The sequence below is a fragment of the Epinephelus lanceolatus genome, chromosome 10 (genome assembly GCF_041903045.1).
Source record: "Epinephelus lanceolatus isolate andai-2023 chromosome 10, ASM4190304v1, whole genome shotgun sequence".
In the NCBI taxonomy this organism is placed as follows: domain Eukaryota; kingdom Metazoa; phylum Chordata; class Actinopteri; order Perciformes; family Serranidae; genus Epinephelus; species Epinephelus lanceolatus.
In genome coordinates this window covers 35,180,113-35,207,061 of record NC_135743.1, presented here as the reverse complement: position 1 = coordinate 35,207,061, position 26,949 = coordinate 35,180,113, and the positions used below count along the sequence as shown (strand labels likewise).

General features: G+C 39.6%; 2 protein-coding genes across 2 annotated transcripts; one reads left to right on the top strand and one right to left on the bottom strand.

Moving 5' to 3' along the window:
• Window positions 1-1,114: 1,114 nt before the first annotated feature.
• On the top strand, window positions 1,115-20,498 carry dpys (dihydropyrimidinase). The gene is made up of 9 exons (XM_033641265.2): window positions 1,115-1,501; window positions 3,286-3,444; window positions 3,656-3,835; window positions 5,555-5,744; window positions 6,085-6,241; window positions 9,738-9,879; window positions 13,502-13,644; window positions 17,125-17,332; window positions 19,771-20,498. Exons 1-9 carry the CDS (start codon window positions 1,250-1,252, stop codon window positions 19,828-19,830), a joined length of 1,491 nt encoding a protein of 496 aa, XP_033497156.1. The 5' UTR covers window positions 1,115-1,249; the 3' UTR covers window positions 19,831-20,498.
• A 3,562-nt stretch (window positions 20,499-24,060) lies between these two features.
• dcstamp (dendrocyte expressed seven transmembrane protein) lies at window positions 24,061-25,711 on the bottom strand. Its single transcript, XM_033641100.2, has 3 exons — window positions 24,626-25,711; window positions 24,203-24,535; window positions 24,061-24,120 (listed from the first exon to the last, which is right to left on the bottom strand). The coding sequence occupies exons 1-3, from the start codon at window positions 25,670-25,672 to the stop codon at window positions 24,061-24,063; spliced, it is 1,440 nt and encodes a 479-aa protein (XP_033496991.2). The 5' UTR covers window positions 25,673-25,711.
• Between the last annotated feature and the right edge of the window lie 1,238 nt (window positions 25,712-26,949).

Genomic DNA, 26,949 nt, shown 5'->3' with positions numbered 1-26,949 from the left:
TGTGTTCCTTTAATAAGGGTTAACAACTGTAAGTCGTGAGTATGTAAAATGCATTTTATTTGCACTGGAAACGTTTGAGATGTTTTAAGAGGAAAAGGGAGTTTTTGTGGAGCTCAGATTTTTGTGCCTGCGTCCATTTTCTTTTTGGACAAGGTGCAATATTTCCAATGTTTGAGTTTGAAGAAATCCAAAAACATTGAGATTATTACCTTTTTTTTTGTAGTCCAATGCATTACATAACTAGAAATCCCTATGTAAACTGTATTCAGCAACTGACTACATTTCAAAGTAATATGACCCAAACCATGATGAAGCGGGCGGACCTTTGAGTTAAATACAACCCCATTGTTATTGTGTAACAGAGCGGGGTCTGAAAAAGGACACCGTTTTCTTTTCCTTTCCTTTTAGTGTCAGGAGCAGTGTTGCCAACTTAGCGACTTTGTCGCTATATTTTGCGACTTTTCAGACCCCTCTAGCGACTCTTTTTCAAAAAAGCGACTAGCGACAAATCTAGCGACTTTTTCTGATGTTATTGAAGACTTCTGGAGACTCTGTTGTGAGAGCACGTATCATTCTTAGTCTTCTCAACGGGCAGCGGATGCTGCCGTGAGCTCCTCTCTCGCCCCAAAGCACTCACAGACGGCCCAGTCCTCCCTCCCAGCAGCAGTCAGAGCAGGAGACGTTAACCCCTCCACGTCCAGACTGCAAGTGAGTCGCACATGCGCGGAACCGCCGCTGGCTGATCTATCGCTCTGATCCCAACCTGGTTTACAGTCAGGGCGGGATGTAAATGTAAAATTTTCTTTGTCTAATATAAATCACTGAAAAAAGGTTCATTTGTAGTTCTAAACATATTCAGGGTGTTTTTTTACTCAGTTTTTGTCTCTCCCACAATGTTATTCCTCTCTCCTACAGCAGCCATTACAATTACATGCATATGGACAATTATGCAAATTAGGCGATGACGTCATTTAGCGAGTTCTAGCGACTTTTAGGACAGCCAATAGCTACTTTTCTTACTGAGGAGTTGGCAACAGTGGTCAGGAGTTGAATAATCCTGAATGCCTATCTGTGGATGAGGTCCTCACATGGACTTTGGAACTGACCCACATGGTTAAGTTTCTGAACACACTTACTGCACACACAGACGAGTGTCAGACCGCTGCAGTCACTTCTCTCCAGTCTGCACAAACTCTGGCTTCTTTTCTTTAATTGACTTGAAACAGTCTCTCAGTTGTGCACAACAGGGATGGCAGAGCCCAGCGGGATCTTGATAAAAGGAGGTAAAGTTGTGAATGAAGACTGCTCCGTGATCAGCGACGTCTACATTGAAAATGGGAAAATAGTAGAAGTTGGGCTGAATCTTCAGATCCCAGCGGGAGTGCGAGTCATCGATGCCACCGATAAACTGGTCATCCCCGGCGGCATCGACACGCACACACACATGGAGTTTGAATTCATGGGCACCACAGCTGTGGACGACTTCTATATCGGTACCAAGGTGACTATATTTGATTTGCAGCAGACAGAAAGTGACTGGCTCCAGACGCATTCAAGTGCGTCAAGTTAGACTGAGACAAACAGAATAATAACCGAAGTTAAATTAATTAAATTATTTATTTATATTATTAATTTATTTCAAGTTACAAAGCCGAGTCTACTTAAAATAGCAGAGGCATCATATTCATCCTCCTCCTCCTCATCATCACCACCTTGCATTGGCTGCTTGTGTCACATTAGAATAAACTGGCAGCACAAGCTACCAAAAGTACTTCATCAAAAGCTTTGAGTGCAAATAGTAATACTATAGTTTAAAAATACTCTGTGATTAAGATTAGTCATGTTCATGGCAGGATGTGATGTCATAATTATACCAGTATCATGTCAGTCTTGCGCACATTCCTGCAAATACAGTGTTAACTAACACATAATATTTTTTTTTAATTTGGTGACCATATTTTCTATTGTCAGTCTGATTCTGCAAATTAGTCAGCATCCAAAGTTATCAAATAAATTTAGAGGAGCGCAATATTTGCCCCTGAATTGAAGAGTAGAAGATGGAGACAAGAGATATTCAAGGAAAAGAACGTCAGCAGTGTACTAAGGTGCAGTCATGAGGATCATCAGACAGTGGGTCCCTGGGCAGATATACAGATATGCAAAGGGCCCCACCACCTCTCTTACGTATAGGAGCAAGACACAGACTTTGTGGCGCTTTTGCTTCTATTTCTAGTCAGATTGTGGTTTTGATCATTTTGTGTCTCCTTGGGGTATTTTTGTGTCTCTTTTAGATGTTCTGTGTCTCTTTGTAGTCATTTTGTGTTTCCTTTTAGTTGTTTTATGTGTTTTTCATTTTTCATCTCCTTGTGGCTGTTGAATGTCCCTTTGTAATCATTTTGTGTTACTTTTTAGTCGTTTTGTGTCCCTTTGGAGTTGTTCTGCCCCTTTTCATAGGTTTTGTGACTTATGTTTAGTCTTTTGTGGTCAGTAGCCTACATGTTAATTTAAATGATACTATGCATGTTAAGGCATTACCACTTTCCACACTGCCATAGAAATTAATGTAATGAACTTGGGTGTGTAAGAATTTGCAGTGTATTCAATTTGCTTTACTGATGCCCCATTTGTAGTATTTGTAATTCATTATTTTGTATTTGTATATGCTGGAGTTTTATTTTGAAGGGTTTGACCAGAAGTATATTTTGAACTTGTTGGACTTAACTTAGATTTATGGCAGGGATTTAAGGACAGGGCGCACACACAGAATCCGAAAAGTGTAGAAATGTATTTTTGAACAAAGAACCTCATCAAAACATATTACTTTGCACCAGAGTTCCTCCTGTATGTTATTTTGTCTACACCTCGTATAGTGCAGTTTAACAGGCTGTTTTACAACTGAGTCATAATAAATCAAATACAAATTAGCAGTTTGTGTCAGCTTTATTAGTAGTGCGACAGTCAGAAGTGTTATAATTGAGGTGTCAGGGCGACATGAAGCAACTAACAGAGGCCAGAGAGTCTCTGTCTGAATGCATCAGTCACAGCACTGCAAAATGTCATGATGTGGCAAAGGGAAACATAACAAATATGTAGCAGCATATTCTCACCAGCACTGACTGAACAACACTGTACACTACAGTCTCAATATTAGTGAGCATTCTGAACAAATGCCTGGCAAAGACCAAGCGCTATAGGCTTCACATACATGGTAGGTGCTGTATGTTGCAGGGTTAACTAAGGTCAATTTTAACCTGACTCTGTGTGGTAATGTTTGTCTTTTGTCAGGCCGCTCTGGCAGGAGGGACCACAATGATTATGGACTTTGTCATCCCCCAAAAAAGCAAGTCACTCTTGGAGGCCTACAACTGCTGGCGGAAGAAAGCTGACCCCAAAGTCTGCTGCGACTACTCGCTGCATGTCGCTGTCACATGGTGGAGTGACAAGGTGAATTAGCACATCATTTAGACAAACACAGCTCATTTTGCCAAAGCGTCAGCTTATGAGTATGTTTGCCAATTCCAAATAAAAATTGCACCACACACAAATGTCTGTTTAGAATAAAAAAATCCTGTTTTTACAGAGGGATACTGCGCATGAGAATCAAAGATACTCATCTATTCCTCCATGCATGTCTCCAAACTATTTTTTCCTTTAGGTCAAAGAAGAGATGGAGACACTGGCCAAAGAGAAGGGGGTCAATTCCTTTAAGATGTTTATGGTCTATAAAGGTGTGTTCATGCTGCAGGACTGTGATTTATACACTGCCTTCTCCCAGTGTAAGGAGATCGGCGCTATAGCTCAGGTGCACGCTGAGAATGGAGACCTGATTGCAGAGGTTAGTAGGAGCTAATGTGATAATCTGTTTATTAACTAGAGTGAAGTATGTCTGTTTATAGTGCAAATAATGTGTTAGTACAGAGTCTAACAAATACTGTAGTAACTTAAAACTATTCACATTCACCCATAATAGTAATAGTTTCCATTTGTGTTCCCATTCTTAGCTAAAGCAATATGGTTAATATTAAGAATTTGATAGAAATGAATGCATGAAAAAGAACTCAGTCAGCTCATCAGTCCTAATCACCCCATGCCTAGAGAGGCATTTGTGTTGCTGTCCTCTTTATCAGGAACGCTGAAGTAAAGTCAGGTCATATAAATAAAATGTATGAGTAAACACACCACAGTCCAGAAATATTGATGGGTTAATGTTTAACTCTGATGGTAGCTATGTGTGTCTTAATGCAAGATACAATTAAGTGTCACATAGGACGAGACATTGTGGCAGTAATAGTAATAAAAATTCAGTGGTATTCTGTAACAGAAATGCAGAAATTGCATTTTGTAATTTCTGAAAAATCTGAATTAAGAAACATGTTGACTGAACCAGGGGTCACTACATGTTCCAGGTGGTTCAAGGTCTATTGATGCTGTCTGTGGTAATAATGACAGCAAATGTGAAGCAAAGTAAAGTGATGAAATACCCAAAGCAGCCTTTGCTCTGTCCATTATTACTTGCAGAAAATGTTTAACCAGAAGAGTTCAGGACTGTCGCAAGAATCAAGAGCCCTTTTCTCCAAAGGTAGTTTGAGATGGTGTTTCCAAAAAAGCACCAGTGTAATTAGATGTGCTGTTTCATTTAGATGTGCTGGCTCCAGAGCCTCCTTTTTGTTGTGACATGTCAAAATGGCCAATTATTTCTCAGAAATGTGTTTGTATTTTCCAATTCATTTTTTTTAAATGTCATGACAACAGTTCACCACTAGGAAGCAGCAAATGTCAAAGATGTGAAATGTGGGTCTGTAGTGGTGGAGAACACATGATTACAGCATGGTACTTCATGAACTGATGACATTTCAGAAGTCTCCAGAAAAAACATAAATAACTTTTGTTTGGGCTCTCTAGCTGTACAACATCATTAAATACAGTGCATTTTGATAATTCTTCATCTGTGATTGGTGCTGGCTGTATATTTGATGTAGCACTGCTCCCCCTAAAATCCAAAATAACTATTAAGATTGCTTTTATTGAACAGATACTCATACTGTACATTTCTTTGTCTATGAATTACTTTTTGTCAAACAAAATTGATATGTATTTGTTCATGCATAGCACATATGACATATAAAACACAAAATATTCCCTTACTTGTTGCTTTATTGTCATTTCCATATGTTGTCAATTTCACCATATGTGCAAATCCAGTTGGTGACAAAAGGAAGGGTCACCACTTTAATACCTGTCTACAAATGCACTTTAAAAAGATTAGAAGAAAAGGGGGGATAACAATTTTGCAATTATTATCTTATATACATATACACTGTTGGGGTCTGTGGGACGACAAGCAGTAAGTAAGTAAAGCCAATTTCAACACATAAGGTTCAACATGTTTTAATGCACTGCACTGACTTTATTAGTTGATGTTAGTTCAGTTACAGCTGTGTTAGTTATATTGTGTTCGTCTCTGCCTGGACAGATACTGTGCTGTTGTTATCCCTCCATCTCCTTTAACCTTTCTGCTCTCCTTGTTGTTCCTGTCCCCGCTGGGACTCGACAGGGGGCTAAGAAGATGCTGTCCCTGGGCATCACAGGGCCAGAGGGCCATGAGATGTGTCGGCCGGAGGAGGTGGAGGCCGAAGCCACCCAGCGAGCCATCACCATCGCCAGTGCGGTCAACTGCCCCCTGTATGTGGTGCATGTCATGAGCAAATCTGCTGCCAAGGTGTTGTCCAATGCACGCAGAGATGGTGAGTGTGGGCTTGCTGCCCCCTGCTGTTGAAATATGGCAAGGTCGGGAAATGATGGCCCTACATGGCCTTTTAAAGGACAGAACCAATATCAGTGTTAATATTTGATCCTGGTATTCAGTGTCTTTTCTTTTAATTAAAAAAGTGACAAGGTCAATTAATCAATGTCTCCATGGGATTTCTTTTGTTGTCATGGTGGAAAAGTCTGTTAAAAGTGATTAAGATTCTAAACCCAAGGTTCACTCATATCCTGCAGTCTTCTTCAGCAGGTGGAACTTACTTTGGTGTCAGCATGTGACCTCTGAAAAAAGAATTTTTTTTTTTTGCTCACTCTCTATAGGGCACGTGGTATTCGGGGAGCCTATTGCAGCTGGTTTGGGCATTGACGGTACTCACTACTGGCACCAGGAATGGGCCCATGCCGCTGGCTTCGTCATGGGTCCTCCCCTCAGACCTGACCCCAGCACCCCTGGGTATCTCATGGACCTACTGGCCAAGTAGGTGCAACTGAAAGCTTAGCAACCAATAATATCATCACCGATTAGTGTGCCTTGTAATTTAGCATGTCTGTTTTGGAGCAATTGGGTTTTTGTAGAGTAATGATACATAAGGTACACATATGTACCTTGTGTTTAGACTGTTTGGAGAGATTAAAACTCACCTGAAAGAAAATATGAATGCATTTAGCCATTTATGCCTCGTGTGGCCGACATAAGTATGACAACAAGAAACACTTTAAAAAATAAATAAATAAATTCACCTGCCAAAACTTTCCTTTTTTGCCATTTTCACAGATGAAATAAAACAATTAAGATCAGACTGATCTTACATGCACAATAGTCCAATAAAAAACACAGAACTTTCTCTTAGATTATAAAGTCATACATTTGCAAGAAAAAAAGTTAAAAAATACTCTGACTAAAGTCACATATAAAATATGTGTAAAAATAGTAATAAAATCACATTTGCCATTGTTGGGCTTCTGTAAATAGCAGAGCAAACAAAAGAATAGAAAGTAGTAGGATTAAAATAACTTACATTTTTTGAAGCAGATACAGGAGTAGAAAGAGTATACAAGGAATGTATCGTAACACACAAATTATTGGCAGAACAGGAAGGAAGGACAAACGAAGCTCTGCAGTACAGTGTAGTCTATTATTCAAACATCTGTTCAAAGTTTTGCCTTGTTTTGTCAAACACTATAAGCTATAATTTCCTCACTTAATGCACTTAAGATTACTAGTCAAATGGAAAAATCTGAAAAGGGAAAATTACTCTTCAATTGAACTTACAAACTGCATGATTCATGTAACAACAGGCCACAAGAAAATGTTTGAAACCACCAATCTATAGAAAATCTATGAAACAAATGAAAACATACTAACAGTGAATTTAAATTTTAAATCTTTGCCCTTTAGCTAAATGTAAAGGGATGTGAGTGAAAATCTCATCCTAGAACTATCTATCTGCCTCATGATTTAAAATGACAAAACTATTCCTTGTGACTCAACAGTGAGAGTTGAGGATCCTAATTGTTACTAAGCTTGACTAAACTGAGCATACATTATAACTCTATAACTCTGCAACTTCAGAGACAGCTCTGCTCTTAAAGGGCCAGTGTGTAATATTTGGCATGGTTTACTGTCACTGAATCTGAATCTGAATATTCTACCTGTTAATATGTTTATATGAGTGTATAATCACTATAAAATAAAATTCGTTTGGTTTCCGTAGCCTTATAATTATGCTTTTATATATATATATAGCAAGGGCCTTGCTTTAGAGAGGTCGCCATCTTGCGCCGCCATGTATGTACGGCAGCCCGAGCGGACAATCCAGCCAGCCAGAGAACGCATTTTGCATGTATAAATAAACCAACGAAGACAGCGGAAGGAAGGAAGAAGGAGGAGGAAACAGCAGAGAGTGTTAGAAGTTCGTCGATACAGAGTAGTGAAAAGTTTTTTTAGTTATAAAGTTTGCGAATGGACCACACTTACCATGCAACAGGAGAGAATGAACCTGAACCGTCATCTGCGAGGAAAAGAAGACGCAACTTCACTCCTTGTGATGCACTCTCTGCAGCGCTTTTCCTCCTGATGATATATCTCCCCAACGATGGTAGCAGTAGCACCGAATCCCATTCTGTGCAGCAAAATGGGAAAAGAAAACAGTGGGTTAAACCTAAAATATGCTAAATATGAGAAAATACTGATATATTATATTAAACATATGTGTTTTATTGTGTCAGCTGTGTTAAGGCAGACATTTTCTAGGTGTGGTGTAGACTGTTGTCATCTGAAGGTGTGAGGTGAACTAAAGGTGGAACGCTCAGATTAAAACAAACAATGGCTGCTTAAAGTTTTGGGAATTTTATTCTCAGTTTATTTCACTTCAATATTTTGTTTAACAACATTAATTTGAAAATGAGCACGTAGAGTCCAAATTTCATAACACTGTCATAACATAAGTCTAGAATAAAAGACAGAATAAAACAACAAGTAAAATGAAAGTATTTTTTATTTAGAATATAAAGCAATTGTAAGAAGATGGATTTGGGAGGATTTTGAGAATTGTTTCGCTTCAACCTCACCCTCAACGCATGTGACTGATCAGAACAGATCAAGTAGATCAGACAGATCTACATTACATAGGTAGGTGTCTGAATAGGAGGGTGACTGAGGCTGAAACTGTGAGTGAAGCTCTGGCTGAGCCTGTGTCATGTCCTGTGGTTTAGGCTTTGGCTGAGCCTGTGTCGTGTCCTGTGGCTGTGGCTTTGGCTGAGCCTGTGTCGTGTGCTGTGGCTGTGGCTTTGGCTGAGCCTGTGGTTGAGCTTGAGCTTGAGGCTGAGCCTGATGCTGTGGCAGGTCTCACTTGTCACACACGTCCATGGTTTCTGGAGCCTGTGTGATGGAATGGCAAATCAGGTTGGTCTGCCTGGGAGGAGCCTCGATCACACCTCTCTGCAAAGTAGAAGGCTGCGCCACATCTGTCTGTGTGTCAGGAGCCTGTGTGACACCCATGTACACTGGGGTCACACGCAGTTTCTTAGGTGGCTGGGTGACCTCTTCAGATGTAGATGCAGATGCTGCAATACAAACAAACAAAAACACTGATCAATAAAAGACAGTAAAAGATGCTGCTTCTTATTCTGTGTATTTTGACAATCTGTGATCTCACATTAGTCCAGTGTGATCCCATGTGGTCATGTCATTCAGTTTTCATGGAAAGACGCTGTGATCCACAGAAATACTGTCTTACCGTCAGCCTCTTTGGCAGCCTTGTTCCTGTCCCTCTTTCTCTTTCAGCCCTAAACAAACAAACAAACAAAAAACACTACTTTAGACTTTCCACCTTAAAAAACATTAAAAACAAGTCTCTTTTCAGTGACTTTGTGTCATAAACTCTAGTGTAGTGTTTTTTACATGTAAGAGTTGTATGTCAGCAGAGTGTACATACGTAATTGTCTCCAGATGACCAGCCAGGGTGTTGCTGTACATGGAGCTGTCTCTTCTTCTCTGCCTCTTCATAATATATGGCCTGCTCCTCTTTTGACAGCGCATTCCATAGTGGACAGACGACAACACACTGTCAGCACAAACACCGTCACACAACTACAGGCTGCATAAAAACGTATTAGCAGATGCACAAATATGACCAATCTCACAGATATCAATAATTAAACATTTCATGTGTGTAGCATCTTTTATTGAAGAGACGCAGCTCAGTGTTTTACAGTGTGGACACGGCAGACATTACACTCGCTGTGATCCTGGTAACATCATATATTCAAATTTATTTCAGCAGTTAAGGGTGACACAGGAGAAGACACTGAAGCTGACAGAATTTACATAATGTTCCAATTTGCATATTAACTCAGCTTCAGTAATTATTAAATAATTATGGCTACTGCTACTTGTTTTGTATTTTTAATTATTTATTCAAGCATCTATCCAGTCATTCATCCATACATGTTTTTATCCATCAATGTGCTAGCGATGATCTCAGTGTGACGGGGACGGACAACTGCACCTTCTCTGTGTGCCAGAAGGCTCTCGGCAAAGACGACTTCACCAAGATCCCAAATGGAGTGAATGGAGTGGAGGATAGGATGTCTGTCATCTGGGAGAAAGGAGTGGTAAGTCATAACATTATGAATACACTTTATCTGACAGTGTTCAGCATTGACACTTGAGTCTGAAACAGCACAAGTGTGAGCTGCATGCTGTGCCATTAACAGCTACTACGCAGCTTCCTGACATTATCCATGTAATTACACAGTTTGCAGCGATGTGGCAGTGGGCTGAATAAAACGATGTATGAAACTGGGCTAATGACAACATAACAAGTTCAACTGTGCTTTTTAGATTAAAAGTCCCTGTTTGCATGTTTCTTACGTCAGCTTGATACGTTTTACTGTGATGCATAGTCAAGATTGATTACTCATCGTGTGTGGAGGCCAAATAATTTGGGGAATATGCATCATATATGCATAGTATCATTTCAAATCACAAGGTTCCTACAGGGGCCCCTTTCAAGCTGCCTTGTGGCTTTCATTATGCATTGACATAACAGTGGGCAGGGATCCATTGTACATTTTTTAACCCTTAGTGGGACATCATCATCTAGTTTAACATTAGTCTAAGAATACCTCACTGCACTTTTGAGTGGGTCCTTAAACTTAAAAAAAAAAAAAAAAAAAAAAAACTGGATGGCTCAGTTGACAATTCAAAAGTAATATGCACCTTGTATTAAACTAAATTAGAATATCAACAAAATACTTACAGTTTGAGCTACCGCTTAAAAGCTGACCATACAGATGCCACTATCAGACTGATGTCAGCGCGCAATGTCATAGCCAAAGCTGGCACTGTTTTTGAGTGAGCGAGTCGCCATAGACTTGTGGATGAAACTAAATGTAAGAAGTTAACCACAGCATTTACTAAATGGATGGCAACTGACTGCAGACCTACAATTCAAGTCCTATGTGTGACTCGTGAGAAAAGAAGTCCACTAGGCTAATTTATACAATGTAAAATGTAATAGGCTTATGCTAATAATGTTAGCATGTTGTGTTTGTGGAGAAAACAACTTGAGTGTAGGACAATTACTTTTTTGGCAAAGGTTGTGAGTTGTAATTCAGACTAAGTTTGTAATGTTACTTTATATGTTGCTGTCATCCCTGGCTTCATATAGGTTGAGAACTCTGCTAGGCACTAGGCTAATCTATACAATGTAAAACACCATAGGCTTATGCTAATAATGTTAGCATGTTGTACTTGTGGAGAAGAAGTGTTTAGTGTAAGACAGTAATTTTTACAGTGAATGTTGTGAGTTGTAATTGAGCCGAAATTTGTAATTATACCTTAGTTAAATGCTGCTGTTGTTCCTGCCGTCATATAAGCAGAGCTCTGCTAGCCGTTAGGCTAATTCATACAATGTAAAATATCATACGCTTATGCTAATAATGTTAGCATGTTGTATTTGTGGAGAAAACGTGTTGAGTGAGAGACCATTCATTTTTTGGCTAATGTTGTGAATTGGAATTGAGCCGATTTAAGTAATGTTACCTTTGTTAAATGTTGCTGTTGTTCCTGCCTTCATATAAGCAGAGGAAACTCTGCTAGCCGCTAGGCTAATTTATACAATGTAAAATGCTGTAGACCTAGGACCTTGTCCTAATAACGTTAGCATGTTGTATTTGTGGGGAAAACGTTTCCAGCAAAAGAAAAGTGTTTTGTTAGTGAATCTTGTGAGTGATAATGATGTCAGTTTTGTGTAATTCGTTTGAAACTGAAGCTATTCAGCCATGTTTAATGTGTGATTTAAACTTCACAGCACTTTACAGAAACCCCACCAGTGTTTAGGCGGTGTAATTGCAGAGTTCCACAGACACACCACTATAGGCTAACTGTAAAGCAGGGAGTCTGTCTGTATGTTTGTTAGTCGTCCGCATAACGCGAGAACCGTTCATCTGAACTACTTCACATTTGGCAGGTGTATTTCTGGGGAACCAAGGATGTGCGGTGTCGAATTTGGTGCGATTTGGGCACGGGACACAAACAATAATAATGAACTACATTTCATCAAAACGAGCTGTCCTCCAAGCTGGACAGATAACGTGTCTCTATGAGCACAGCCGGCTGTGAGACAGTGAGCAGGGACTGAATACTAAGTGCAACACCAAAAAGGGAGTACAAACATTTTCAATAACTTAAATCTTATGACATGTAGTGTCCCCAAAATCACTTCACATATCAATGGTTTCCTGTTGGTTATACTACAAAATGAAGTGCTTTTGCATTATTTGGGGGAATTTTCATTGGAAAAAATATTCAATAAAATCACTCTTACACACTGTAGTGTCTCCAAAGATTCAATAACTGCACTCTCAGAAAATTGTTCTGTATATGCCTAATCTGAGCATATTCAAAGCCAGACTGTTGTCCATGACTTTGGCTGTCTTCTAAAGCAAATTGTCAGGATTTTGAAAGTTTTTTCAACACTCAAATTATTCTGTGGCACTTAGACCACTGAAATAAATTATTTGCTGTAGTTTACATGATTTCAAGTGTTTCTGATTTCTTTCTATGCCATATAGGCGTTGAAAAATTTAATGCATGTGTTCAAGGATGCATAGGGCAGGAGGAGAAAAATATGAAGCAATGAAGGCACAGTGTGCTTAAGTTTACGTAAATCACATTGTTCAACAATTGTTACATTTTGGAAGTAAAATCTGAATCTGCAGTGTAACCAGTAACATATCTCTGTCTGGAAACATGAGTAACAATAGCAACATAATTCAATATTTTTCATATCTAAACAACATTAAATCTATAGCTGTTTGGGGCCGAGGTGTGTTGCTCAGGACCGAAAGAAGTGCAGTGTAGAGCGTGAAGGTGTTTGTATGAGTGGTTCTCAAGAAAGCTGTAAGCAGAACTTGTATGATTCAGAGAAAGCAAATACACTGGAACTCTTGATAAGTGCAAAATCTGTCACATTAACCTGGGATCACTGGACATCAGTGAGTCATCAAAATTATATCAGAGTAACTGCACTTTCTCTACTGGAACAGTGTAATCATCTCCAAAAAAAACCCCAAACAGAAACAAACAACATTGTATTTCCCAGAATAAGCACTTTAAAGTTGTCTCCTGCCTCCTAGTCATGGTTTCAAGACCACACTGCTGTCACAGTGCAGCACTGATTTAAAGCAAATAAATTTAAAAGTCATGATCATGAAGTTCATTTCTTTGCATTCATGTGAATCCCAATCAGCACACTCTAAGATTTGCTTTATCTCATAAATATGGACATCAAAACTGTTTTGAAATGCAAAAGAATGGGATTTTGAACATGTGAAGATTAACTATTCAAATTCAGCAATTAATCATGATTTTAAAAGATAATTGTTTGACAGCCCTAGTAAGCACTAACTATTCTACTCATTTTATTTTTTACTGAATTAAAAGTGTCTCTGTTTTTCTACAATAGCTGCAGATTGCTGCAGAAAGCCAGCGTTGCATTTTCTCACTGTTGTGAAGACGCCAGTGTTTTAGCTCGGCTGCACCAAGGCCACTGAGAAGATTTACCACATTCCACAGTGCTTACAAATCACACATTAGATGATATTTTGGCAGAAACGAGTTGCTTGCTGCTGCAGTAAGGCGCTGACCTTTTGCCTGCTAATTCTGTATTTTGTTGTCATCCACTGTGGGCCCCTTTTTCCAACTGGCTACTTTGTGTGTTTCCTTCTTCAGCACAGCGGCAAAATGGACGAGAATCGATTTGTAGCTGTCACCAGCAGCAACGCAGCAAAAATCTTCAACTTCTACCCACAGAAAGGCCGTATTGCCAAGAACTCGGATGCTGACGTGGTTATTTGGGACCCCAAGATGACAAGGTGAGGACTTGATTCCAGCCATCCAGCATTAGCTTTTGAAATGAGCAGGAAAGGAATACTCGTGGACACTGTTCGTCAAAGTCTTAGTTGTGTACAACTCCAATGACTTCTGAATGCTCTCTTATCTCTTAGTACTAAGTTAACCATTTCTACCAGTGCTATCAGCAGCTGCTTGCAGGTGCAGACTGCAGATGGTGCTGCTGAAACATTGGGCAGGTTTGAAAGCCTGCCTCCAGGGTGTCAAGTATAGTATTGAATAAGATAAGGTTTATAAAGTTTAGCAGTAAAGCATGCAAGGTATAGATAAAGGCAACTAAAAAAGAGAAGTGATGTATCTTTCATCTTGTGCCACCTCATCACACACACATAAGCTGATTGTGCTCTCTCCAGAAGTCAGGGTATGTCATCATCACTTACCTACAGCAGCTAATTAAAGCATAACACAATTTACATATGAATCACATCTGTCAGTAAAAAAACAAGACTGTTGGAATGATTCATTCTTTTCCATTTTTTGTTATCTTTTTTAGGAAGGATTTTAACACTCTTACTTAAGCTAGATGTGCACAGCATCAGTGGGATGATGCTGTTGGGTCATGGTGAGGATCTTAAAGATGACGAATATTTCACGTGGGAGCTAAACCAATTTTCATAGTAGATAAAACACACAGCATTAAGGCTATTTTCAGTAACCTGCTCAGAATATCGCAAGGCTGCATATGAAAACTGATCATGTGATTGTTTCTATTTTCTTATTATTCTCATTCTATAAGTCTCAGATATAGAGCGGAGGAGAGTATGCTGTTCTGTGGAGCACATGCACAGATGCAGGCACAGAGGACAGTTTGCATTCTAGTAGCTTGCATACTCTAGCACAGTAAGTCTTATATAACCTAGAATGGCACAGCACTGCTCTGTTTGCTGCAGAATCTGGGCTGAGCCCCTCAGGGAAGTTACTAACCGCTCATGTGAATTGGAGAAGAACACATTACACTCCGGTGTAATTTCCTGTGAATTAATTCACTGGTAACACTGAAAAAGCTTGTGTGAGACCCTCACAATTCTTACTGTGGAGGAATTTACAGTTTTTCAATCCTGTCAGGCCTGTTGTCCTCGGACGTCACCTGTTTGTCTCACTGTGTGTGTGTGTTCTGTTTTTACCATGTGTCTGCGGATGTTATAATGCCTTTCAAGCATGACAGCACCTCGTGTTTGATTGCTGCAGCCGTGAATTCATCTGTGAAACTTTGTAATTAATTGCCCTCAGCACAAGTGTCACTCCATAACATCCGGGACCAGGGGCCACAAACGGTTGCATAACCACAGACGCCTAGGAAGTTCAGTCACTTGCCTTGTGTCTCATAATTGGGCTACTTGAATAATGAGGACGCATCTTGTTTTTGTCAGTGCACACTGGGCATGGTGTCTGACTTAACAAGTCAGCAAGAAATGTGCATGTGTGCAAACGGGGGAAAGAGGGCTCACTTAAAAAAAAGAAAAAGATATCCAATGTGTTTAACTGGCTGAGTTAGATCTATTTCACTGTCCCCTGCTGTTTCAGTCTTTCATCACTCTGTACTGTGCAGAGCATTGGATTATTCTACTCTAAAATGTAACTGGCTCTCCCTCTTGGAAATTTTCTGCATTTTCAAGAAAGCCCTTAAACCACCCTAATGATGAGGTGCAGTAGGTTAATACAACTACTATTAGTGACTGCATGCAGTGGTGGAAGTACACAGGTTCTGTAGCTACTTAATTCAATAATTTTTATGAACAAAGGATCACAACTACACTTGTATGTTAAAGGGTTCACTTGTAGTAATGACCACACAGATAAAAATCAACCAACTCTGGAGTGTTTTTGTGTCTTTTGGCTCACTGTTTTGGTTTTATGTCACTAACTTTAGAGTTTTAGTTCACTGTCACCATTCTTGGCGTTGTTATTGTCTACACTGGGCAGCTGTTCACAGTGAAATAACTCTAAAAAACTGAGCAGCAGCTGAAAAACTAAATATTTTCTCAAAAGTCGGTGGAGACCAAACAACAGAGTTTGAAGGAGAATGACTGGAAACACAACTCCTAAACTAAATGCCTGCTGGATGTTTGGTAACTATGTTATGTTCCCCGTGTTAATTTAAATGGTGTTACATGTTGTGTTAAAGGCTTTTTTCTGTTGCCGCCAAAAGGTCAAGAATCTTATATTGCGTGCTGTTATGGTTGGTCGAGATGGAGCTAATTTTAAAAGAGTTGCATGCTACATTCAGAGCATTAATATACCAGCAAAAGACAATTTGCTATGTAAGGCATAGTGGAGTAGTGAGGTCATGCTCCCTCTGTAAGTGTCGTAATTCGAGCCTCTCTGCTCTTTATTGTGGTAGACAGTCTGGCATGCATATTAGTGCATGTGACTCCCTGCATGCGTATCACCCTGGGTAGCTCACCGCTGTTCTGCACTGCGCTCATATAGCTGATAAGACTGTGGCAACCCACAGTGGCAGAACAACATCATTGCCAAAGTGTACCTGCCCACCCACGTTCAAATCATTAGCTCTGTCAGCACCGTGGCCATTGTTAGCACTGTTTGTGCCCTTAGCACTGTAAGCTGCCAGCTGTACCACCTCCATGTTGAGTGCCATGTGCAGACAATCATGGCTCAGAGGGATAGATATGCTCTGATGTCGAATACAGCTCATTTAACGACCTCACTTTACATTGTGTGGTAGTTTATTTGCTAATAATGCATTTTACAAGCTCATCACGTGTCTTTTAGGTTATGAAAAATCTATGCAAGATAACTAGTAAATGTAGCTGTTGGTTAAATGTAGTGGAATAGAAAGCATAGTATTTCCAGTGAGTAGCACAATAATACATAAATAGAGTAAAAACCATAAAATGGTATTTGTTTCCATTCACACTTGTTCCATGTGGTGGGAGAGAGATCACAGCAGTAACACAGTGCAGTACCAGCATAGTACTAAATTATTAGTTTTACATAAAACTTGAATAAAGCCAGTTCTGCCATGAGTGGTTTTAGATAAATAATTCAAATAATTTAATCATTTTGGCCAATAAACTCTATTGCAGCTGTGCTAAATTTGTTTGGGTGCCTGTTTTGTGTCTCTTTTTCAAAACTCATTCCTCTCCAATGTCCCACTCTGGCCTTTCTAGAGAAGAGAGCATCACATGAGCAAAAGTTGTAAATAATACATTTACACTATATTGCTTGTTGCTGCAAAGTAAGTGAGCCGCAGCAGCTTGATGCTGTGTACGAGTACATCTTGGCCTGATTCAGTCAGTGTCAGATAAGGACATTAAAATTTTACAGTTGGTTTCTGTTGTCTTTTTTCAGCTTGGTATTCAGAAAGTATACTGTGATTACATCACTTATCATAAGAGTTTTATGTGATAAAGATGTTTAGTTCTAAAGTCATTTTAAATAGCTGTTTGCAAACCTGTAGTTGTGTTTTTGTGTCCTGGCAGGAAGATATCAGCCAAGACTCACCACCAGGCTCTGGACTACAACATCTTCGAGGGCATGGAGTGCCATGGTGTCCCTGTCATCACCATCTCCAGAGGCAAAGTGGTCTATGAGCGTGGCCAGCTGAACGCCTCAGCAGGGCATGGCAAATTCATCCACAGAAAACCCTTCTCTGAATATGTTTACAAAAGAGTCAAGCAGAGGGATCAGGTCAGTCAAGCTCTACATGTATTTGTTAAAGCTGCTATAATCAGTTTTATATTTTAAAAATGGGTCAAAGGATGGTGTGTAATGTGAAATTAGTTGCTCATAATGAAAGACCTACAAAGAATTCTCACCTGAGACTACATTTCTCCTCAGCTGTGCGGAGTGTTTTAGCATCTTTCAGCTCATGGTTTTAGTTTTCCAGCCTGCAGCTCTACTCTTTTGGTCCAATCTCATTGCTCTCATAGTGTCATTTTCAGCTACTGCAGGCAGCTGTTTTGAGTGAAATAACCCAAGAAACCCACTGTATACTAATTGGCTAGTACAGATTAGCTGATGGACATAGTGGAGCATTTAGAAGCCACATATTTCCCTCAGGACATCATGGAGAACAAACACAGAGCTACAAGAGAATGAATACCAGAGGTGTGAATTTGAGTCATACTGTATGACTTCGACTCAAGTCACAAATTGAAATACTTTAGACTCAACCTAACCAACTCAAAAACCACTTCCAACACAACTTATTTAGTTTAGTTTAGTTTTAGCTTTAGCTTTAGTTTTAGTTTTAGTTCTAGGTTTAGGGTTAGTTTTAGTTTGGACATTTTCTAACTTATAAAACTCAAATACACTGCTAGATAGACAGTAAATAAACATTAAGTTATGTCTTTTTTTAGATTTAAAACAAAAGATAAACAAAAAACAGAACAGGACTGAAAAGGTGTAGGCTGAAGACTTAGCTTATTACACCCACCCCTTTTAACATTAATTATTTCTGTCAGCTCCCTTTGAATTATACAGAGCAATACAAGACAGTAACAAAAACTAACTATATATACATTAAATATGCCTGTTTTCTACCCAATTCCCAAACCCATTTCTGGTGTTCATATGTCAGTTTTATATTTTTTAATCATCTTGTGTTTAATTCTTTTATTTGGTTATGTGTTTTACACACTTTCATTTCCATTTCTAAACCATTCCACAAATTAACTCCATATGCTAAAACACATCTTTGTTTTACTTTTGTTCTGGTCTTTGTTGTGAACATACATTTCCCTCTCAGTTCATACTGACATCCTCTTATTTGAAACAACCTCTGGATGCAGTCTGGTAACATGTTGGTGTATGCTTTGTACATCACTGGCATTTCTAAAATCTACAACTTTGCTAAAAAAAATTTTTTAAAGATATTGTTTTGGGCATTTTTTGCCTTTAATGGACAGGACAGTTAAGTGTGAAAGGGGGAGAGAGAGAGGGAGTGACATGCAGCAAAGGGCCACAGGCTGGACTCGAACCCGGGCCGATGTGGCAACAGCCTTGTACATGGGGCGCCTGCTCTGCCACTAAGCCACCGACACCCCTCAACTTTGCTAAATTTGAGTACTTGTGAATTTATGAATGGTTTATGTGTCGGATAATGGGCTCATGTTTATGATTTTAATCACTCTCTTGTGAAGTAAGAAAATTAGATTAGTGATCGTTTAATGTTTTTCCCTAAAACTTCACACAGTAATTAATGTATGGAAGTACGGAAGAACTGTAGAATATATGTAATGAATTTAAGTTAAGAAGGCTGAATTGAAAATTATAGATGGAGACACAACTTCCGACAAACTTGTTTTAACAGACAAATACCAATATTACAAAGCATTCCTATTTTTTGTTAATTATTACTCTGTTGTTAATATGGCATTACATTTGGTAAAGACTGCATTATGAATTGTTTAGGACAATCAGTAGTACTTGAGACTTAACTTGGGACTTGTGTGCAAAGACTTGAGACATACTCTTGTCAGGTGACCAGACACATGACTCAAAATAAATGCTGATGTTACTATGCATCTGCTGGATTCGAAAATATGCAACTTTTTGCAAAAAAATGCACCACTCAGTTGATCTTAGATTTGTAACGTACCTGATGCCACAACTTGTTTCTGATGCCTCCAAGTGGACAAAAAACATTAGTTTACAGGTTTACACTCACCCAAGAAATAGACCAGGAAATAACACCCCAAAAACCTCAACTTGTCATTTTTGTAGTACAAATTATACCAACAAGATATAACATGTTTGTCATCTGCTTTAGAGGTCTTGTCATTTACCTTCAGCGGATCTAGGCTTTCTAAGGAAATGCAAAAACGCTTACTTTACAGATATGGAAATGGCATTGACCTTTTCATCTCACTCTCTTTACTCCAGATCTTCAGCGGTCTAGAGATAGCTTGGGTTAAAAGTATTTACTGATAATGTTGATTCATTATTTGTTCATTAAGTGAGTGTCATAATTAAAACAGAAGACACAGAAATGCTGCTTATGTGTAAAGCACCTTTCAGAAGACTGAAATTGAGACATATGCTGTATTTGAAGCAGCCAGATCCTGATGAGATACTGTACACAAAGGTCACTGAACCTTTCCTTCTGCTTTGTATTTGACCTGCAGGTGGGGCAACCTACAGCTGTGATCAGAAAGCCCTATGACGGCAAAGTCATTTCTGTTTGAACAACTGTCCTGGAACATGAAAGGCACTTTGATTCTCCAGCTGTGTGTCTCCAGTACAATCCAGAAGCTACCAAAGCCAAAGCAGTGCTGCATGCTGAATGCTGTCTCCCTAATTAACCTGCTCTGAGTTATCTCTCTCAAAATATTTCTGCAAGTCATATATACATTATTCAGTCATTTAAATCACTGTGTGTAGTGGAGGCAATGATGTTGGCGTTAAGGTCAACTCTGATTAACACTTAGGTCAATGTGCTGTTGGCAGATAATACCTTTGTTATATTTGTTTAACTGTGTGAGGTTTCCAGGCCAGCTGCGCTCAGTACACAGGTTGGTGGAACACACTGTGCTGAGGAAAATTATATTTGCGCTAACATGCATTATGCAATCAAGTAATTCACTGTAATGAATGAATATAGGGCTTATGCATGATTTCATGGTATAACCTTTCATCACTTCTATATCTCTGCATATCACTGTGGTGATGGTGTAATGAAATAATTTTTAAAACTGTCTGTCTGATTCCGTTTTCTCCCGTTTTTCTAAATATTTGTTGCCATTGGTAACAGGGCTAATGATTCTCACCCAAAAGCATCCTTCCCTTTGATGAAATATTCATTAAAATGCACTGAAATGCATGAGAGTATAAAGATTTACTTTGTTGACCTACATTGACTCCGCATTTGCATATTCAGCAGGATGGCACATTATCATATGCGCTCCATCTATGCCCATGTATGGACTGCATTCATTCCTTCCCATGGTAAAAAAGGTCTGTGGCTGTCACCGAGCATCATGTGGCAGCTTCCTATTGGGCTGGCATGCTGGCGTGGTATTATGCCGCAGGGCCAGTTGAGACATAATGTGAGCTTATCAGGTTGCCACACGGGTCAGTGGCAGCGTGTGAGTCACAGAAGGCCTACTCATCCTTGAGCTGTACCACTTCCTTCCTCTTGTCTCTGACAGTGGAAGAGGTGGTGTGGGATTGTACAGTTGAGCCTGAGAACTGAAAACAGTGAGAACTACTGGATTTTTCTTTACAGGCTTTTATAGATTATAACTGGTGGTCATAAAAGTCAAATAACAAGGACGAATAAACTGGAAATGTTTTACTGTTGACATAACTTTTTAAAAATGGAGGTAATGAATCATATTAAATGTGGAATCAACATAATTCCTCATAAATGAAAACACATTTATAAGTCAAACCATTTTACTAGAGTTAGGAAAACTAAACTGGAGTAGGTCATTGCCTTAAAAAAATAGGCAACACAGAACCACACATTATCGTGTTTTTACATTACGCAGTGTAAGTTCTGTCTGCTCACTAGGCAGATGTCAAGTATCCTGTCAGCTCAGAAACATCTGTATTTCTCAAGGAAACTTAAGAAAGCAAAAGTCCCCCTGCCAAAGTCCTGTCAACTTACAGAGGAGACATAGAAAGCATCCCGACTCAAAACATTACAAAGTGTCATGGAATGCCCGGCCCAGGATAGGAGGGCTATGCAGCCGGTGACTAATACCACCCAGAATATCATTGGTACCTATCTACTGAGTATCAGTGATATCAGTGAGGTGCCTGTGCAGATGCCAAAGGATATTAAAAGACAATACCCACAGCCTGTTCACCATGCTGACGTCTGGCAAGCGATATAGAAGTGTCCACTGTCGTACCACCAGACCACAGAGCAGCATTTCCTCAGGCTTTAACACTCTTTAACTCATCCTCAGAACTCTACCATACAGATATTTTTGCATTTTGTTGTGCAGAATGAAAATACATGAACCTTGAACCTAACTGAGGATTGTAAAGAGTCAGCTTTTTTTTTAACCAGTTGTTTAATTGCTGTCCTTCAATCTAAAAAAATACCTTCATACTGCACATACTATCACCCATGGTCTAATCACAATCACTCTTGGTAGCTTGGTAACAATACAGGAACACACACACACACACACACACACACACAGTACCATGATGTTAAAAATGCATACCTCTTTGTAACACCTGCGAGATATTAATGAACAGCGACAGTGCGTAAGTGGAAAGAGGACAGTCCTGTTCACTGCGCATGTAGGGGACATCTGTCTTAGATTATGTAAGCAAATATTGCTGTGCTACACTCTGCAGGGGAGCATGACACACAGAGGTAAAATACAGAAGCCTGCCTCTGTGTGATTATTATTACTGGAAGCTGTTTGGTGCAGGATCTATTATCGAAGACAAATACTGCCGAGAGCTTATAAATAATAGGATTCACTGCAGTCACCATAAATCCATAAGTGTATACTTAAATTGAAGGTACAAAGTAAAATGAAACATGCAAGTTGTTTATTTCAATGCCTTGAACAAGTCTAGAGCTTTTATGGGATTTAATATGTTTAATATATTTGGTTAGCTGGCATTACTGTGGCATTGAACCTAAATATATATGGTATATCCTGCAGTGGATTATGGTCACAGTTTGGGCTCGCTCATCACAGAATACTGTCGTCTGCCTTGTTATGTAATAATCATGATGTAATGTCCATGACAAATAAAATGAAATTTCTAGTCACTGAGAGCTGATTGAAGCTGAACTAAATTGAATTATAACCTCTTCATTTATGGTCTGTGTTTGGTTGGCTATTACTAATGTGAAAGTGTTCCATCTATAAACCATTCGCCATGGTTACCATTATTGTCAACTGGCAGAATGACCAGTTATGTAACATGATGTAACTCAATGAACTACTAAAGTATGCTGAATGACAATGCAGGTAGAGACAAGTAATGGGGCACAGTGTTCGAGCAACACGCATTTATTATTTTCATATTCCATGGAATATAAAAAGTACAGGCTAGTTTAAAAAAAAACACTGCAGTCACACACACACACACACTGAAATGGTCACAAATACAAAAAATATCAGAATGTACTAAGTCCTTCATTTATCAGTTCAGTCCAGTTGTAAAGTGCATAGTACTAGAAACCAGTCTCCCAGTTTAACTGCTTTAGTTTAGCTGTACAAATTGTAAACAGGATGTTGACACAATCCCGTGAAGATAGTATAGTAGATTGTTTAAACTCTGTATGCTGTGCAGTATCTATTAGATCTCCATAATCAGCATAGATCGGAGTAAGAACAGCTCAGTGCTCTTGGGAAAAAGCATACATTTGGTCTTTTTGGAGTTTAGAACAAGTTTGAAATCTGGTCAGACTGTAACCTGGAGGTCTGGTTTGTACTGTAGCACTGAAACCTCAGCACACTGCAAATTCAGAAAACACATGCAAACAGACACAAGAAAATGAAGAAACATCTTCACTAATCTGATGACACACATGCAGCATTAGAGGAAGCAGTGCAAGAAGCTCACAACACAACAGAAATGGCTTACAGCCAATAAAACAGGATGCACACAGCTGGGATACACTCGTTGCTGCCATGGTTTGTGGCTAATGAAGTTATTAAAATTGACTCTCTGTCATGTGATCCCATGAATCAGATAATATGGAATATAATAATAAGGAAAAGGCTAATGTTAGGTTGAAAGCAGATATCTGCAATAACATCTAAATCATGTCATCACAATGTTGAAATAAGCACAAAAAACCCTTAATTTAGGCCATATTCCAGCACCACTGATGGATAGCTGACTTCATTAATTTATGATTGCATGCATGCCCTAGCCGTGTGCATCACTTTTCCCTTGGCAACAGTTTCTGTTATGAAGCTTCTCCCAGCACATTTTCTCAATGCTGTGAACATGTAGTCAACTTGAAGTTTTTGTGTTTCTTTATTTGCTTGTGTGGTGTCTATTTGCATGCATTCTCTTAACTTGCTGTACGTTAAGCTCTGAGGCACACCGCAGGTTTGTGCTAGAGCTGATGGCACATAAAACATTATCATCAGCATGAAAAATGGTCATATATTATTGGTCATATAAATATCATTTATGTATAAATAGTAGAAGGCCTATTATTGATCCCTGTGGGACACTTTTATCAGCCATCTGGAGACATGTTTTAAAACCAACAGTTTGTACTCTACCAGATAGTTCTGATTTGAATCAGCGGTAAACAGAATCATCAAAAATAACGTAAAGCAGCTTATTTAACGGAATATTACAATCAGCACTATTAAAAAGCCTTGAACAGATCCTAAAATAGTGCAGCACAATGCTGCAGTGTGTTTTCGTATGCTTTGTCATTCACAGAATAAAAAATTTATGTAGCAGAAAGAATAACTTCCTCACACAATACTTTGCGGATCCTCTTTGGGCCTGAAGAGCAGCGGACACCAGAAATGTGCCTGGAAAGACAAGACAAATCAGCCTTATGCATTCTACACAGAGATTTACCAACTTAACTTTGTGATAAACAGTAATGCATACCTTAAAATAGAGTGATGTGGAGCTGCAGTTGTTTTTCTCCTTCCTCTTTTTTAATCTCTTCCTCAGAATTTTGGCGTGCAGGTATTGCACTCTCTGCTCTGCAGCGGTGGAGAAGAACTGCTCACAGATAATCAGCCTGAGCTGGGCCACTTTGGCAGCCATCAGAGCCATAATGAGCAGTGTGAGCAGGATGGCAGCCAAAGGGACGACAGAGTTATAGAGCAGCAGCTTGGGTTTAGGAAGACATTGCTTCTCAAATAGGGTCACAGAGTAGGAAAAGTCTTTTTGATGGGTTTCCTCACCAAATGGTATACCTATCAAAGTTACAATCCCCTGAGAAGAAACATAAATGAATATTCAGTGGCTGTTTGACTGGAACAAATACTGTGACATTAATAACACATCTTTCACAAACATACTTACTTTGATGCTCATTAACAGCGGGACGTGGAATGGTTCCAGCTCTGATAGCTTTGTTGTTACAATATCAACAAAGCAGTACAATAAGGCATCCACAGTTATAAATATGACCCAAGATACAAAATGGGAGACAACTGGAACACCAAATTTCAGCATAGCTCTCCCCTCTCTGGTGGTGGGACGGGCGGAGGGGACAGCGGTATACAGCTTTTCTTCCTCTGGTGTGAGTGGGAGGACGTGGGGCTTTCCTTCCGCCTTCTGCTTCTCGTCAAAGTGAACAAATCTGCTGCTCACAAACCTGTTTTGGTATTTCATGTCATTGCAGTATTTTTTTATGTGCAGCGCTATAAACATCATGAGCACAAGGAAGCTGATGGCAGGAAACATCTTATCGGTCACAGAGGAGACTGTATTCATAAGGTACTGCACATACTTCACAGTCTCGTTCAGCTGCTGCTCTGCTTCAATGAGTTTCCCCTTCAGTTTTTCTGATTCCAGTCTGGGTGAAACCTTGAGTTTGGAGTCAAGGTTCACCACCCCCAAATCTGTAACCCCCTTGAGCATGTTCCCCAGCCACTTCAACAACTTGACGTAGTTACTGAACGGAGCGACGATGGCTGCTTTCTTGGCCTTCAGATTGCAAATCATACTCCCGACCAGGCCTGTGAGGTTCTCCAAGGTGTTGCGGATATTTCTAAGAACTACTAAACTGGTCCCAGCGGTGAGGAGCAGGTTCCGACTCTTCTTCATGAAAATTGAGATCACAAATAGTGTCCCTAAGCACCTTACTCTTTTTGATAGGAAGAGGGCAACTGTGAGTAGTGTCCCAAAGCAGGCAGCAATCCCTCCAGCCACTGCTAGCTCATAGTTTAGGGTGAAGAGGAGGTACAGGAGGAGCAGGGAGCTCAGCAGGAGGCTAGAGAAGCTACAGGTGAAGAGGAGGATGAGAGTTCTTTGAAAGCCATCCCTTTTTCCAGTTGTGAAAACATCCACAGCCACATAACTGATATCCTCGAGGCTCTGTCTTATTGCAATCCATGAGAGCAGCATTCTGGAACAATAAAATCACAAAGCAGTGTACAAACTTGGTGTGTGGAGCTTGACATCTATTCTTACACATGCAGTTTGCATTCCTCTTAAATACAGCTAAAACAGGAACTCTTCTGTCCCCTCAAACCTCAGTCATCTGTCATCTCTCAGTCATCCCTATTTTTTAACCAAAAGCAGAAGCAAACATGGACTAATACATGGCCTCATTCTGACAGTGTTTGAGAACTTCTGTCTTGTATTGAGGATTGTAAGCCTGTATGCCACTAATGTATGAATTAATTCAGATTACTGTTGCATACACCTTAAGACATACAGTAAACTTGATAAAAAAGCTCTTACAAAACCTTTTTTAAGTGACAGTAGAGAAGACACCTCTTCACAGCAGTACGTAAATAGGATTTCCGAGAACAAATTGGTAACACTTTACGGTTTTACAATAAGGTACACGAAAAACGAGCAGTTACTAAGGAACTAATGAGGAAGGAATGAGTTACTTACCATTAGTTAATGATCAGTTCTTGAGTTACTCCCAATCAAATGTCATACAGTAGCTAATCCTTAGTTAATAATTAGTTAATTGATAATGACTGAGGGAACTACTTGTTTTTTGTGTACCTTACTGTAAAGTGTTACCAAAAATTCTAATTCAGTCAAGAACACTTTAGTCAAAGAAAACTTTTCTGTTCTGGGCCCCCTCTACCGTTCCTCAGGCCGACGCAGAAAGCCTTTTCCACGAGTCTACGTGGAAAGCGATAAGGCAGAGACAACACACCTGTCTACCCTTCCATGTGCAAATGAGGAAAGCCTGAAGCAGAGAGGCAAACCTCCCTGCCCCTCCATGCGCCGACATGGATAGCTGCAAAGACCCCCTGGGAACAGAGCAGAGCCAGCATCAATGACAAACAGAGATGACATTGGGTGCGGTTACATGATGGCTTCTCATTCAGAATGAAATAAATCTGAATGACATCATTTGGAATTAAAGTCTTTCCAGGTAGTTTACATGGGAAATATTCATTCCGAATGAGGGTTTACATGGGAGATCAGTTTAATCGCCTTTTAATCACCTGTATTCGGGTCCGCGCAAGGTTTGGGGCAGGGAAGGCTTCTGATTGGATAGGGGGCGGGGCGGATGTTACATGTTTACGCTTACCGGAAGAAAACACTGTAGTCCTCGCTCCAGATAACAAGATGCTTGACGACGCCGTTCTTAGTGCCTTTTTCGGGCTTGTTTTGCTTATATTCTTGAAGCAGCAGTACGACAACAACCTTGTTCT

Excerpts from the sequence above, each read along its gene's own strand:
- dpys (XM_033641265.2), top strand. The coding sequence starts at position 1,250 with ATGGCAGAGCCCAGCGGGATCTTGATAAAAGGAGGTAAAGTTGTGAAT. Across the intron at positions 3,445-3,655 it reads TCACATGGTGGAGTGACAAG|GTCAAAGAAGAGATGGAGAC; the intron begins GTGAATTAGCAC and ends TTTTTCCTTTAG. Across the intron at positions 3,836-5,554 it reads ATGGAGACCTGATTGCAGAG|GGGGCTAAGAAGATGCTGTC; the intron begins GTTAGTAGGAGC and ends GGGACTCGACAG.
- dcstamp (XM_033641100.2), bottom strand. The coding sequence starts at position 25,672 with ATGCTGCTCTCATGGATTGCAATAAGACAGAGCCTCGAGGATATCAGT. Across the intron at positions 24,536-24,625 it reads CGCTGTTAATGAGCATCAAA|GGGATTGTAACTTTGATAGG; the intron begins GTAAGTATGTTT and ends GTTTCTTCTCAG. Across the intron at positions 24,121-24,202 it reads CCACATCACTCTATTTTAAG|GCACATTTCTGGTGTCCGCT; the intron begins GTATGCATTACT and ends TTGTCTTTCCAG.